Raw genomic sequence first — 17033 nt, 5'->3', positions numbered from 1 at the left:
GTCCTAAAGAGGTGTGGTCTTCGAAAAAATACATAACTCGCAGCAATAGACGCTATGAAAAACACAAAATACTAGTGAAATTCAAGCACTTCAAAGGAAGATGTGGAAAAAATTGAAATAAAATTTTGGAACTACATGGTTAGTAGTGGAGCATAAGGACGGCTTAGTTTCAACAACCAGAGATTGTAAACAGATAATTATTTTACTACACAATTAATTGGTCCAGCAATGTTCTTCTTTCTTAGAATATAATGACTACCAATCATCAGGAAAACATAGAAGATATTTTGCGAAACAAAGGTAAACCCAGTAAAATTTCAACTTATCTGAATGGTAAACACATTCCTAAATGGTGAAGTATACAAGTACCTTATTTTAAATATTACTGTAAATACTACATGTTGCGTTAACAGATATAAGCTTCTTTTTATTTTTTATTCAATTCTGTACCATTATTCCGCTTTTGATATTGATTGTCTTTAATTTGTAAAAGAGACGTCTTATAAAAATAAAATTAAAATCTCCTTCTGTTTCCTAGTCCCTTTGGCGACGAAAAACTGTAGATGCCGGTTTTGAGAAGACCATGGCATTTCTTGCACTAATAAATAATGTGCAAAAGGAATATGAAATTTTCCACAAAGGGTATTCTTTTTTTGGTAGAGCTTTAACATATTGTTTTCAATGGACTTGTTTAACCCTGCCATGGGAATAACTCTTATTGGTCTTCAAATCCGATTAACAATTTTCCTTTTTCTTTCGCTTGCTATTACCCGAAAAGCACCAAACAAAAAGTGTATTTAATTAAGCACAATTTCTAAAAAAAAAAGATCCAAAAATACTCTTGTTCAGAAAATTTCTGCAAAAGGTCAAGTCTTGTTGGTTCTGCAAAAGGTCAATCAATGTTGCTCTTAAGAAATATTATCACTAGTGATTCCAATAATTATCAAGGGTTGATGCTTTGTTTGATTGTGTTTTGTTCACCATGACAACAATTTTGAAAACAAGTAATTAAAGTGACTAGTACATAAGGTCACATATACAACCATTGTTAACTTACGTCTGCTATGACTACACTCAATGTGGTAAATTTACAAAGCAAAATTAGATGTTTTGTTTCTCTGGAGGCATCCTAATAAAATAAAACTAAGCAAAGTCTATATACCACCGGAGTAAAGCAGACAGCACACTGAATATACGGGATTATACATATACACCATGTAGAGCCCAAGTGACTTTATAGGCCCAAGCGATTTTACAGCTAAAATATCTCACAGTCGCCTATGCTATCTCCTGCTAAACATACAAATTGGAGGTTTTAGGCATATTCCCCCCAGAAAATAACGTCATGCTTATGCAACAGAATCTTAAAATTGAAATTGGGAAATATTGATTTAAATGTTGCAAACACATTAATTTGTTCCCAACTAGGATTACTTAATAAAACCATGTCTTAACATCTTTTTCCAGCTCCAGTCTACAGATAGGAAAATTGACCTTCCAGGCTTCCATTTTGTCTAATTTAAAAGTCAAACATGCCCTAAATTCGTACTGTGATTGGTCATTCATAAGTCTTATTATTGGAAGTTGAAAAACATTCAACTCATCAAACTACAAACCTAAATAGGCAGTGCTAGTTTCTATTGCATAATTGACACTCTAGTCCTGCGTGACTATGATTTTAAAAATGTGACTATAATGTAACCTGGTCATTAGTCAAAAACACCCTAGATTTTGAAAACATTTTCTTGAAATAGCCAAATTCGCTTACCGTCAAATGATGTGTAACTAAGAGTATAGTTTTTTCTCTCAGCTCTAACTTTATACATTCTTCAAAAACTTGTTTACTGACATGTGCATCCAAAGCACTAAATATATCATCCAGAAGGTAAATATCCCTAAAATGCCAAATCATTATGAATAAAAGATTTACCAAACGTTTACTAACAGAAAACAATTTACAGTATTTGTCAGCAAACAACTTTTTGTTCATGGTCCCAGCAGCAGCTGAAACCTAAAAAAGAGTGAAATTTGCCAAATTTTATTAGCCAAAATTTGAAAAACGGGTTTTTAAAGAAACTGCAAAGGGACAAATATTTTTCATTTAACATTTTGTTGAAAACAGTAATTTGCATCACTTTCATCTGAACAGTAATTTTACGGGAAGAAAAGATTAAGAATATTGAAAAGGAGCAATTAGTAAAATAGTTAAAGTAAAAGTTCAATTGGAATTAATGAAACAAGAAATAAACAAGAGAACAGTTATATAACCATCATAAAGAATACCACACGAAGATTCTTTTCCTCCAGCAATGATGACACGTTCCTTAAAGATGGTATAAAAACACGCTGTTTCTCCTTAGAGCCAACTTTATTCCCTGTGTCTTATCACCCAGGATGATTTACATCAATAGATAACCCCTATTTATTTTTCCCCGATGTATTTGATGGTCACAACAATTTGGTTCATATCCACCACAGAGATTACCACAACAAACGTCATTAAGAATTTCCAAACTACGTAATTGCGTTGCATCATTATTTAAAATCGTTGCACAGCCACTTGCATGACGAAAAACTTTCTTACCGTGAAAAAATATCATAGACGAAAAAGAAGGTACAGTAAATCCCCATAAGTGTGTGACCCCTCGCCTCTAAAGATGAACCTGCTCTAAGATTTAAGAAACGTGCCAAAGATAAATGTATAAAACACAATCTATGATAGAGACGAAAACAAATTTCTCTTATGTTCAAATGTTGACCACAAAAGTAAAATAAGCATTAAGTAAAAGTATCCGACTCCCACCCCCCTGAAGGCGAATGCGCTACTAAAATTCCTTTTTTAAGTGTCAAAAACCTACCTTTCTATTAACAAGTTGGCCTTGGGGTGGACAACATGGTTGGAGGTGGCAACATCCCACTTTAGTCCTTCAATCGTACAGATTCGAAATCGTGGCATTATTTTGGTTCAACGAAGGTGAAACACGCCAACCTTTCTGTTTGAAAATTGGTGGAGGGAGGGAAAAGAGTATGTCAGATGAGCTAGGCACCCAGTTTATGCAGTAAATAACATTGGTTGAAGCACGTTATATCATTCCACTTCGAACAAGGTGAAGCATATTTGCCCTCCTTAAAAAAAATAGCAGAGAGATGAAACAAATGGGGAATAAAAGTTGCCCAGGCCACTTTATGCCACTAACAAGACACATTGCAAACAATACAGTGATTAAATTTCAAATAAGTTGTAGTGCACTTTTCAGCAAAAAAGTTGGCGGAGAAGCGAGGGAGGAATACAAGAGTCATTATTACTCTATGTGTCTCCAATATTGCAGACTGAAAATCATTGCAAGGCCCCAATCTGCACACGGACTACATGCCAGCCTTTCTGACAAAAACTTGGCATTGGAAGAAGACTAAGCGCGACTTTCTCAATATTACTACAACATCAAGACGTCAATTCCTACAAAATTCGAAACCAATGTCGTGGCTCATTGTGGTTTCTTCACTAGCGTAAAAAAAGTGTATCTGTATTGCTCACAAATTTGATTTTCTTGCCGCGAGGCTGACTGTCTAATATCGTGACTAAAAAAGCAGCAAATAATAAGCTCCAATTTCTCTAGCAATGACATAACTATTATATTTTTGGAGGCACGAGTGAGACCAGTCCTCTGGGTCAGCTCCAAACACTAAAATCAAATGGCCGGCCAAAATCACCAACCGCAGCGGACTATAACAACTTGAATAGAGTTTAAAGAAGATGATTCTATCAGCTTACAATAGCGGGCTATTCTAATATTTTGTAAGTGATTTGGTGATTATCATCTGTATCTCCAGTTCCCCTTTTTTCTGTCTTTTGAGAAACGTGTATTTTTCTCGTTATTCTTGTTGTTGGTTTTCTTCTTCGCCTACTAAATAATTCCCAGAAAAGTTAATTATTCCTGTAAAATATGAAGTGGTATCTAAAGATAGTTACTATGTAGACTAGCTCTAGAGCTTTCTTGTTGAAATATGATAGAATTTATTATTGTCCCTTGTTTCATTAATTACTGAACATTTACTCATGTTTGCCTAAACAAACAAAATAATATAATTGTAACTCATCATCTACCATTATCTATTGAGATAGCATAGTATTCTTATTTTTTTGAGAAATCTCAATACATGTTCAAATTTTACCAAACACCAAAAAGAAAGAAAAAAGCGTATTTTGTACAGCTTTCATCGTTCTTTTTTTTTTGAGAAGTCTTAATACATATTCAAATTTTCCAAACACTAAAAAGAAAGAAAAAATATTTTTTATACAGGTTTCATCGTTCTTATTTTTTGAGAAATGTCAATACATGTTCTAATTTTACCAAACACTAAAAAGAAAGAAAAAAACATATTTTATACAGCCTTCATCGTTCTTATTTTTTTTTTAGAAATGTCAATACATATTCAAATTTTTTCAAGCACTAAAAAGAAAAAAAAGCATATTTTATACAGCTTTCATCGTTCTTATTTTTTTGAGATATCTTAATACATGTTCAAATTTCACCAAACACTAAAAAGAAAGAAAAAATTATTTTATACAGCTTTCATCATTCTTATTTTTTGAGAAATCTTAATACATGCTCAAATTTTACCAAAAACTAAAAAGAAAGAAAAAAACATATTTTATACAACTTTCATCATTCTTATTTTTTGAAAAATCTTAATGCATGTTCAAAGTTCACCAAACACTAGAAAGAAAGAAAAAAACATATTAATACAGCTTTAATCGTTCTTATTTTTTTGAGAAATCTTAATACGTGTTCAAATTTTACCAAAAAATAAAAAGAAAGAAGAAACATAATTTATACAGCTTTCATCCTTCTTATTTTTTTTTTAGTAGCACATAGCAAACCCTAGATTTGCAAAAGAAAAAAGTTTTACCTATTGGCATAAACCGCTCGAGCCAAGGCTACTCTCTGTTTTTGACCACCTGAAAGGTTTACCCCTCTCTCACCAATTTCGGTATTCTCTCTTGCCGGTAATATTTCTACATCATGAAATAATCCACTGCATTGCATCACCCGGTAATAACTGTAAGAAAAAATAACTATACTCACAAATACATTTTGTGAATTGCTGACATATCAAGAAATATTCATGAATATTTGAAATGTCAACACTAATACATAGAAAGTTGTTGGCCTTCAAAGGGATAAAAATTATACACTGAAACTTGAATATAATTTAAAACTATGCATTTTGAAGATTTTATTTATTTTTCGGTTAAAATCTACTAGTTTAATAATTTCTGCTCATTTATCGACTTCTTAGGTACTTATAATTGTCATGACAATGAAAAATTTAGGGTTATTTGGTTAGCTGCAACTTTTGAGGGCTGAATCGACGCACAAAAATTAACCACTTAATGAAAAAACTTACTTTTTTTATTCTCAAAAATGTGAATCCGTCGACAATGTTCTCCAGCGACCTTTTGCATTCTTATAAGATTTCAATAGAAATTGTCAGCAGTAATTTTACAATTACGAACAAACACTCATATTAACAGAAAACACTCCCTAAAGCATTATGTAACACTCAGGAGGGCATAATCAATAACACCTAAGTCTTGAGGGAATCACTGTTAAACTTCTTCGTGATTAAAGGCGAAGAAGAAAAGAGTAGCACCTATGTATGTTTTTAAAATGCATATGGGGATACTACTGCTGTCCACTCCTCAATACCTTCTTCTTTACGCTAAAGTTTGACTTTTTGTCACATTTCTTTAAGAAAGACTGCTCAAACAAAAACACAGCTAATCAGAATTTTTGATAGTACTAAATAAAAATTAGTGTAAAGAGCGATGTATTGAGGAAAGGGCAATGTTTAATGTTCTCCAGCGACCTTTCGTATTCTTAAAAGATTTTATTAGAAATTGTTAGCAGTAATTTTATCTTGGTTCACTAAAACACTATCGTTCGTAAAGATATTACTAACAGTTTTCTTCTAGTACTGGCAATCGTACATTTAATTGTGAGCAATCTAGAAGAATAGTTAAAGAACATACTACTTTGCGTTACTTAAATTTGGAGTTCAAAATAATAAATAAACAAACTAAGTCAAAATGTTGATGGTTTCGACTAGAAGGTGGAAAGGATTAGGGTAGCATCACACTACTGCCTTTGAACGTCACACCATTCAGTGTGTCTTCACTGTGACAACGAGACATTCTGAAGACGGTCATTTTGTTTCTCGTTTGTGTATTAACAATAAAAGAAATGACACTTTAAAATGAATTCGACTGCAGAAAGTTTTACAGTTTTTTTTGACAAAAAAAAACTTTTTGAAAACATTTTCAGATAGACATCCCACGGTAAAGCTTTTAGTATAGGGTGGGGGGAATTTGGTTGCTGGATACGTACTGACCAGTCAAGACCATAAGAAAATGGAGGTGTTAGAACCATAGCTTTTTTATTACGATCTTTATGACTCCATCACAAGTGATAGTACGGCACTAGCACTGAAATTACCTCACTTTTTGTTTTGGAGTATGTGTTACACCTCCTCTTGATGGTCTCAAGAGAAATTATTCTGATAGCACCTCTGCTGAGAGGCCATTCCAAGTGGTGACGGATCGTCGAGCTAAACTCGTTTCAAAGTTCTCCTGGCACGGTGACTCAGCATAAGGTAGTCCTGAAGAGCTGTGCTTTGGTAAGTTGATCGCAGAGGCTGTGCTCCGTCCGGAATGAGCTTTTATAACTCTTCTGATGAAGAGCAATGCATATATTGATAAAATACCAACATAGACACCAGGTCGAATCAATCCTACCTAGATCGACTGCAAGGGTTTGGCGGCAGAACTGCTAAAAGTTGCTACACGAACTACTCTTGGACACATTGAAGAGGAGCAATGTGGCTAGTTGGAGCCTCAGCAAAAGGATGACATGCAATTTCTATGACTGGTCTGATGTTCGATGCAAATAATGTCAAATGGATTCGTCAGACAGGAAGCATTAGCATCTTAGGATGATTCTCACTTTGTTTAGATGTTCAGCCGATATCAAAAAGGTTCGTGATTAAAACTAAAAACCAAAATTGTTTTAGAAATAAATTCTAAAGATTTGTCAGAAACATAAACAAAAAAATTCTTTAGTAAAAGAATAATCGAAAAGGGGAAGTAACACATTCTTTCATTGATATCCATTCAAATATGTACTCATATGAGGGTGTACCCTTACTTGACTATCCCGCACCAAAAAAAAAAAATAAAAACATATAATAATAAAAGAAAAACTAAAACAATGTACACATAAGAGGCAAGGGTAGGAAAGATCTGATTAATAGGTGATAATTTTAGGAGTGCTATAACAGCTTGGCTGAAGATAAATCATTAAAGCACTTCGTTTTCTTCTTCCGAAAAATAATATCCAATCTTTTATGTTACAAGGTCACTAAAATAGCTTAATTATTTAGGGGGTCTTTAACTAGTCGACCAAGTTATCATTCTTACCGGTGCTAGCCTACAAAACGCTCTCATTTTTGCTGCATATTTTATATTGAAATCTTCAAATTGAACTGATTTTAAAAGTAATTACACTTTTTAAATCTTTAAAACAAAATTTTCGCTAGAAAAATAGAGAAAATTCCAAGCAAAACTGCTTACAAATATAAATGTAATACAGCTGCAAAAAAGTGAATAAGGTACTATAAAGGGAATACACAATTTGAAATACGAAATGTGTAGAAACTAAAAAAAAGAAAGATACTCGCTAATACAGTTGATTGCAATAGAAGAGTTTGTGGAATATTTCGCATCTAAGCAATTTGGTGTTCAAGCAGTTCATAGGGAAAATTAATTCAAATACTGAGAAAGAATTTGGGTTTAAAAAGTTTTAAAAGTTTTAGAAATCCAAAGCTGAACCGGCCAGCCATGGCAAAATAGTGAAATAAAAAATCTCAAAATGAACAACAAAGCAACGGGTATATGGCCAACAGAAGGAAAGAAAAAGACAAACTAGACGACAGATATTTCGCCTGCATAAAACTAGGTGTCTTCAGCAAAACTAGGTGTCTTCAGTTTTTACAAAGGATTTAGATAAGAATTACATAGATATTGCATAAATTGCATAAATATGCTAGTTTTAATTATATTATTCTAGTAATTCTACTGATGACTATCGCTGTATGTGTGATCGAAATATTTGGACTTTTGTACCTGTTTTTTCTTTTCTTTTTTTTTTTTACTGTCTAAATAAATGTATTTATAACCATTTGAAAATTTATTTGTTTGATTAAAAATTAAAATAAAAGTTTGCCTTTAAACTTCTTTATTAACTTACCCGAACTGAAATTTTGATTCATTTTATTTATGAGAATAACTTGTTAAAGTGTTTAAAACTTACGTCCGAAAATGAATTGAAGAGAGTGTTGTTACATGTGGTCATAGGTCAGCCTTTAGTATATTATTCATAAGATACGTGTACTCACGTCAAGGGATCGAATTTTTCACCAAATATTATATTCTCCTTTAAAGTAGCGTTCATTATCCATGCTTGTTGGGGAACATAAGCAATAGATCCCCGAACTCCAACTTCCCCTGAATCCAACTTAAGTTGACCCAGAATTGCTGACAAAAGGGATGATTTCCCAGAGCCAACTGGGCCACATATGCCAACTAAAGCACCCTGGAAGGAAAATAATAAATACGGCTAAACATAAAACGCAGATAAGACTCAAAGCACAGATTAAGTGTACAGTTCCTACTGAAACTTATGCGAAGTAAACCATTATGATAACTTATGACAAAGCTTCCGAACTTATGGGCTATATTATGACTGTATCTAAGCGTTAGTTACATTATGTTTTTATGCACCACTTATATTTTGTGGGTCTATTTTTGTTCTTGTTCTTTTACTTGATTGAATTGTTATGGAAACCAAGGCCGTGTCCAGGGGAAGGTTAGGGGGTTTAAACCACCCTCCCCCCACCCCCCCCAAAAATGTTTGTAGGACTAATAAAAAAGAGTAACAAAAATAATTAAGAAATTATCGATGCGTTTTTTAATTTTTTTTGTAAAGCTACTCAGAAATATTTTTTTATCCCCCCCCCCCAAAAAAAGAATCCCGGATAAGGCCCTGATGGAAACGTTTTAAATTTTCGGGTCCTGCAGCGGCTTTTTTTATTATATGGTTCTATTGTATTCTGTATTTTAATTAACTTTGAATTTAAGACTATAAAGCGTTTCATTTTATATATATGATTTGATACGGTATAGGTATTTGATCGATAAGTGTATAGTTGCAGGTAAGGGTTGTATCCAGGAAAATCATATCGAACCCCAGCCCAAATCTCCCCGACCCGTGAAAAATGAAAACAAAATACATACTTTTCAATTAAATAGTACCTAAAAAGACCTCTTCCAAAGAGCCTGAGTCTGCTTCCCTCAACGAGCAAAAATCATGAATACTCATGGAAGTATTCATCAGATATTTTTAAGACTTTTCACGAATATTAAAATAAGTATGATTTTCTTTTTTTTTCTTTTTTTTGGTTGCGGATACTGCTATTTTAACGGGTAAGCTTATCTATCCACCAAGCTTCATCCCGATCCCTCCACCCCAAGTGTTTTCCAAGATTTCTCCCTCCAACTCCTCCCAATGTCAAAAGATCTGGTTGGGATTTGAAATAAGAGCTCTAAGACATGAATTCCTTCTAAATATCAAATTTCTTTAAGATCCGATCACCTATTCGTAAGATAAAATACCCCAATTTTCATGTTTTCCAAGAATTCCGGCTTCCCCCTTCAACTCCCCTCAATTTCACAGGATCTGGTCGGAATTTAAAATTAGAGCTTTAAAGCACAAGATCCTTCTAAATATCAAATTTCATTAAGATCTGGTCACCCTTTCGTAAGTTACAAATGCCTCATTTTTCCAAATTACGGTATTTCACGATATCCTTTGAAATATCAAATTTCATTGAGATCCGATCACCCGTTCGTAAGTTAAAAATACCTAATTTTGTAAAAAATTTCAGAATTAACCCCCCCCCCCCCCAACTACCCCAAAGAGAGCGTACCCGTTCTGGTTATGTCAACCATGTATCTAGGACTTGTGCTTATTTTTCCCACCAAGTTTCATCCCGATCCCTCCATTCTAAGTGTTTTTCTATATTTTCAGTTTCCCCCTCCCAACCCCCAACCCCCCGATATCACCAGATCCGGTGGGGGTTTAAAATAACAGCTCTGAGACACGATATCCTTCCAAACATCAAATTTCGTTAAGATCTGATCAACCGTTCGTAAGTTAAAAATACTTCATTTTTTCTTTTTTTTCTGAATTAACGGGCCCTCCACTCCCCCAAGATGGTCCAATCGGGAAAACTGATACGCCTGCCAAATTTCATCGTCCCAGCTTACCTGGAAGTGCCTAAAGTAGCAAAACCGGAACCGACAGACCGACAGAATTTGCGATTACTATATGTCACTTGGTTAATACCAAGTGCCATAAAAACAAGTTTTTGTTTTTATGAAAGTAAGGAGCACCATTAAAAGTCAAAACGAACAGCAATTACTCCGTATTTGAAGGGTTGCCCCCTCCTAAATACCTTGTTCTTTACGATAAAGCTGTTAGCACTTTAAAAAAGTTTCTTATTCTAATTAAACAGTATCTGTGTTTTAGTAGCTGTCCTTAGAAAATTTGGACAAAAAGTCAAACTTTAGCGTAAAGATCAAGGTGTTGAGTAGGGGGCAACCCTTCATATACAAAATAATTTCTGTTCTTTTTTAGTTTTAATGTTGCTACTTACTTTCAGTCAAAAAAACTTGTTTTTTTTTATTTAATTTCATTTCGTTTTTCAAATTAAGCAGATAAATCTGGCTCACCCTCAATGAAACATACCACCCCCCTCACGGGAAACACCTCCGCGAAAATTTCATCAAATTTAAAGTACATCCCCCCGTCCAGTTCCCTCTAGACTGTTCCATCCTCGCTGAAAATTCTCCTCCCAGTAAAGTTTCTTGCGAATGATTTAACCTGAAAAACTGTCTTTAGCATACTTTCATTTGAGAAAGACTTTAATCTCAAATAGGTTTCTCGATCACTCCGGAAATGCCCCCTTCCGTGGATATTTTTTTCAAGAAATCAAAACACGTGGAAAATTTCCCCCGGATATTTCATACGGAAAATCTACACATGCAAAACTGAATTGACAAAGAGAATTCAAGACAATTAAAAAGAATCTTATATAGGAATTATGTCTTAAGCCCCCCAGTTTCGATAGAAAATTCCCCCACCCCCTCAGAAACATCCCTCCCCAAGGAAGATTCTCCCAACGAAAACCCACCTAAGCACAAAACCTCCCTCCCCCGAAAAATGTCTGTATACTTACCAATAAAAAATGCTATATATAAACAGTGAAGCTAGGACTAGTTGCCCTCCAATCTTTTTTGTCACTTATAAAGGGTACTAGAACTTTTTATTTCCGTTCGAATGCGCCCTCTCCCGATCTTCTAGGGCCATTACTTCAATAAGATCACCCCTGGGAAAAAAACAACAGCAAAATAATAAATAAAAACAACAAACAAACACGCATGATCCGTCTTCTGCTAAAATAGTGATCACTACTTGGGGAAAAAACAAATAAACACGCATCCACGATCTTTCTTCAGGCAAAAAAAAATACAAATTCCACGTTTTTGTATATAGGAGCTTGAAACTTCTACGGTAGAATTATCTGGTACGCCGAATCTGATGATGTGATTTTCATCAAAATTTTTTGAATTTTTAGGGGTGTTTCCCCCTGTTTCAAAAATCAGGCAAGTTTTCACAGTCTCGTAACTTTTGATGGGTAACGCTAAACTTGATGAATCTTATATATTTGGAATCAGCATAATAAGCTGATTCTTTTGATGTACTTACTTGAGTTTTGGTAACAATTGAGCCGAGTTGCTCTTTACTTACAGTTCGTTAGAACGAACCGTTTGATTCTTGTTTGTAGTGATGTTAATTAAAAAAAAAAAAAAACTGGTCTTTTTTCCAGTTCGGTTCTCAATCTTTTCTTAACTACTTTACAAAAAAAGAAAGAAAAAAAAAACAGGAGCAGATTACAAATATAATTAAGATTTTTAGCCCTAAGATAAGATAACCACCAGTAAAAATTATTAGATCAGGAAAATCAATTAGAAAAAACTAAAATTCACTTTTTTCACCTTTAGAGGATAAAATATTAGATTAGACTGAATTTACAAGCTAGCGGAATTTCAAGCGATGTTTACTAAGTCAAACTCTCAATGTTCCCATCATATGTATACCAACTGCATTGAGAAATGAAACATCTACAGAACAGACAACTTATAATAATAGCATCTATAATAGTAGCATCCAAATGCTACTACTACGAATACTATTAAATACAATTCCATGATCTCTAGACTGTTTCGTCGAAGTTATCCCTCTTTGCTTGAATGAGAGCTCACAAGGCGGGCATCCTTTTACTAGCGGGCAAAGGCTCAAACCAAAAATGAAGCAAACCGAGGTATGAATCAGAAATTACAAAAAAAAAATCCTTCAAGAAGACAGCAGAAGGTATTTTAAAGACTATAGTTATTTATCAATGAAAACCTTACCTTCGGAACCGCCAGATTTATTTGTTTAAGAAAAGTCTCAGTTCGTAAAATTCTTCCATTACTAAGTGACAATGCTTCTTCAATTGCATCAGCTTTTGCTAATCTAAATTAGAAATTAAAATTTGAATTAGTAAAGAAATTCGACCAACAACTACTGGTAACAGAAGGAATTGCATCTTTCCGAAAAAAAAGAAATGTAGGTTTTCGTTAGAGAGTAAGCGACATTGAAGGAATGATAGGACAATGGCAAAGCACAATGATTTTTGGGCAAGGCAAATTTTCAGACAAATTTATTTCATTTACTAACAATTACAAGATAAACTATATACACACAAAATCGCACAACCACCCAGGGAAGGCTCCAAAAGCCTGATGATGGACGGCCGCAATCCTCTAATTCTAAACCAATATACTAAATACCAAAATGTTTCTTAAACTTTACTTTAAGTGACTCAATGTGTTCAGTCTCCCGAAAGCCAGCTGGCATATCAGTCCAAATAGCCGGAGCTATATACCTAATTCCGAAACCTGCAAGTGTGGTGTATTGGCACTCAACAACAAAATTATCCGCCTCCTTAATCGCATACCTATGGAGCGAACGATTTACACGAAAACAAATCAGTAAAATTGTAGGACATAGATTATTCCAACATCGATAAGCATAAACAGCAGCTTGATAATCGCGAATCTGACCAATATTAAGCACTCGTAATTCTTAAAGCAAGATGCGTTATCGTTCACATTTTCTATATAATTACCAAGAAGACGAACTGTTTTATCTTGAAGAATATGCACCCTTTTAAAATTTTCGAAAAAATTACCAGACCCAAGAACACAATCATAAGAAATATAAGGCGCATCAATAGTATGGTACAGTAATAGAAGAACTGATAATGGTAAAACATGCTTCAATCGGCGCCAAAGTCCCAGACCTCTAGCAACTTTAGCTGCAACAAAAGTGAAGCCCAAATAACGTTCGAACCTGTGAAAAAGCGCTGCCATTAAAAAATATCTCTCAAACAATTCTTGGCTGCTTACCAACTATTCTAAATATCATAAAATTAGTTGTTTTTTAACATTCACAGACAAAAGGTTCAAACTTGTAAATACAAGAAAAAAGACTTTAAAACACTATTTACTTTCAACAACAAATCACCAATGGATCGACTAGACACAATTAAAGCAGTATCATCCGCAAAAGTTGTAATAAAACACTCAGGAAAGTAGAAACCCACTGAATCAACCTTCACAAGGCAGAGAAGTGGTCCCAAAGCAGACCCCTTGGGTACACAACACTTCACTTGAAAAGGAGAGGAAAAAATATCATTTAATACAACTTGAAAAGATCTACCACTCAAAAAACTATCAAACCACTTCAGCTGGTTACCACGAACTCCAAGGGACTGTAGACGTTTGAGTAAAATTTTGAAATCCACTGTATCAAAAGCTTTTCTGAAATCAACTAAAATAGTCAAAGGAATTTCACCACGTCCAAAGTATATATTTACAGTATCACAGAGGAAATGCACAGCATCCGACGTCAAGTGACCTTTCACAAAGCCGAAATGGGTTTCACTTAACATCCCTGTTTTTGCAAGGTAATCATAAATACTTTCATGCACAATTCAAATGATTTTGAAAACAGGGGTAGGATTGATATGAGTCTATAAGTTTCGATATCTAGCTGAGAACCACCATTGTGAAGGGGGATGACTTTACCCCTTTTAAGTATATCAGGGAATACACCGGTTTGGAGGGAAAGATTATGTGGACGAGGCATGGTAGTAAATAACACATCAGTGATTTAGAAGTCACAAGATTAATGCCATCTGTCCCTGCTGAATTTTAGATTTCACAACCATCAAAATTTTGTCCGGTACACGGCTGAAATTCAATTTCACTTCCAGTTGGTCTATCATCCACAAATTTTTAGTCCAAGAAATCATCATTAGAATTCATCAGCCCTTATACTTGAAAAAAAAAACTCAGCAAATCTTTTAGTAATAATCGTTTCATCATTAATAGTTTCTCCTTGAATCAGTAACAAATTGGGTTGAGCCTCTTTCTTTCCCAATAGATCACTAATAACCTTCAAAGCTCCTTTAGTATTATCAAACAGTTCGTGGTAAAGAATTCTAGTAAGGAGCGACCCGGCTCAATAGTAACCGAAACTCTAAAAAAAAATTGATACCAATAGTTACATCAAAAGAATCGCAATTTAATGCTGATTTTAAATATATAACTTACATCAAGATTAGTCTTACCTATCAAATATTACGAGCCTGAGAAAATTTGCCTCATTTTAGAAAATATAAAGTCATACAATCTTAACGAAAATCACACCATCAGATTCAGCGTATCAGAGAACCTTATTGTAGAAGTTTCAAGCGCCTATCAACAAAAATGTAGAATTTCACATTTTTGCCAGAAGACACATCACGGATGCGTGTTTATTTGTTTATTTGTTGTTTTTTTTTTCTTTTTTTCTCAGGTGTGATCGTATCGACTGAGTGGTCCTAAAATGTCGCGAGAGGGCTCATTCTAACGGAAATGAAAAGTTCTAATCCCCTTATTAAGTAACCGAAAAAATTGGAGGGCACCTAGGCCCCACCCACGCTCATTTTTTCCCGAAAGTCACCGGATCAAAATTCTGAGATAGCCATTTTATTCACCATAGTCAAACAACCTAATAACAATGTCCTTAGGGACGACTTACTCCCCCGCAGTCCCCGTGGGAGGGGCTGCAAGTTACAAACTTTGACCTGTGTTTACATATAGTAATGGTTACTGGGATGTGTACAGATGTTTTCAGGGGAATATTTTTGGTTTAGGGTGGAGAGTTGAGGGGGGGGGTACGTTGGAGGATATTTCCATGAAGGAACTTCTCATGGGGGAAGAGAATTTCAATGAAGGGGGGCGCAGGATTTTCTAGAATTATTTGAAAAAAAAATTAAAAAATAAATATGAAAAGTTTTTTTCTACTGAAAGTAAGGAGCAACATTAAAACTTAATACAAACAAAAATTATCACGCATATGAGGGGTTTACCTCCTCATAATACCTCATTCTTTACGCTAAAGTATTTTTAGTAATTTCAACTATTTATTCTACGGCCTTTGTAATTCAGAGGTCATTCTTAAGGAATTGGGACATTTAAGCTTTAGTGTAAAGAGCGAGGTATTGACGAGGGTTGAACCCCCTCATATACGCAATAAAAACATACGAATATAGAATTTCATGACGTACGTTAATTCGTAAGTTATGTATAATTTTTACCATTGAAAACGTTTGTAAAATATTAAAAGTTCTAGTTGCCTTTTTAAGTAATAAAAGATTGGAGGGGAACTAGGCCTCCTCTCTCACTCCTTTTTTGTCAAAATTTTTCGATTAATTACCATTAATTAATATGCAATTTTGCTTTAATTATTTATGTGCAGAGAGCCAAGATCAAAACATGCATTAATTCAAAAACGTGCAGAAATTAAATAAAAAAAACAAGTTTTTTTTAAATGAAAGTAAGGAGCAATATTAAAACTTAAAACGAACAGAAATTACTCCGCATATGAAAGGGCTTTTCCTCCTCAACGCCCCACTCTTTACGCTAAAGTTTCTTACCGTTTTAAAAAGTAGTAAGTAGAAAAGAGAAAGAGTCAAACTTTAGCGTAAAGAGCGGGGCGTTGAGGAGGAAAAGCCCCTTTCATATGCGGAGTAATCAAAACATGGATTGATTCAAAAACGTTCAGAAATTATATAAAAAAAACAAGCTTTTTTAACTGAAAGTAAGGAGCGACATTGAAACTTAAAACGAAAAGAAATTACTTCGTATATGAAAGGGGCTGCTTCCTCATCAACGCCCCGCTCTTTACGCTAAAGTTTTTTACTGTTAAAAGTAGAGTTGAGAGAAAGAGTTAAACTTTAGCGTAAAGAGCGGGGCGTTGAGGAGGAAAAGCCCCTTTCATATGCGGAGTACTTTCGGTTCGTTTTAAGTTTTAATGTTGCTCCTTACTTTCATTTAAAAAAACTTGTTTTTTATATTTAATCCTTACTTAAACTCAATTGTTTCGCAAAGTGTTCTTTTTTAGCTTTTCTTCTCATCGAGTTCACTTTATTGCGTATTATTTAGAATTTTTCCAGTTTTTCGACACACTCACTATTTAAATAGTCTACATACAATTGATTTATTAAAGCTGACGCTTCAAGAACTTTCGTAGTTATCCAGGGCTTCCTGGGATCATCCTTATGTGGTTTCAAACATTTCACTGGGTAAGTTTTATCGTATATTAATGTACGGTCCCCATCATTCGATCAAATGCACCAGAAGCGTCCTCTTCACTAAAATCAATGCTGCTTAACTCTTCGCCAAACCTCAGTAAATTCTTTTTTTTTAACAACCGAGTCTTAACTTTTTCAAATTCGTTTCTTTTTATTCGGCCATAAGGTAC

The 17033-nt window shown here is 34.3% G+C and overlaps 1 protein-coding gene across 14 annotated transcripts in view; it reads right to left on the bottom strand.

The window, feature by feature from the left end:
* LOC136037189 (ATP-binding cassette sub-family C member 5-like) overlaps positions 1 to 17033 on the bottom strand; it is a gene marked incomplete at its 5' end in the record, with an annotated part of 142045 nt that overhangs the window by 53678 nt on the left and 71334 nt on the right. For all 14 annotated transcript variants that reach the window (XM_065719749.1, XM_065719751.1, XM_065719753.1 and 11 more), the window contains 4 exon segments: positions 1769 to 1895; positions 4912 to 5061; positions 8455 to 8651; positions 12593 to 12695. In XM_065719749.1, the coding sequence (XP_065575821.1) occupies positions 1769 to 1895; positions 4912 to 5061; positions 8455 to 8651; positions 12593 to 12695 (577 nt within the window).

The sequence above is a fragment of the Artemia franciscana genome, chromosome 16 (assembly GCF_032884065.1).
Source record: "Artemia franciscana chromosome 16, ASM3288406v1, whole genome shotgun sequence".
NCBI classification, from domain to species: Eukaryota; Metazoa; Arthropoda; class Branchiopoda; order Anostraca; family Artemiidae; genus Artemia; species Artemia franciscana.
This window is presented reverse-complemented; position numbering and strand designations above follow the sequence as displayed.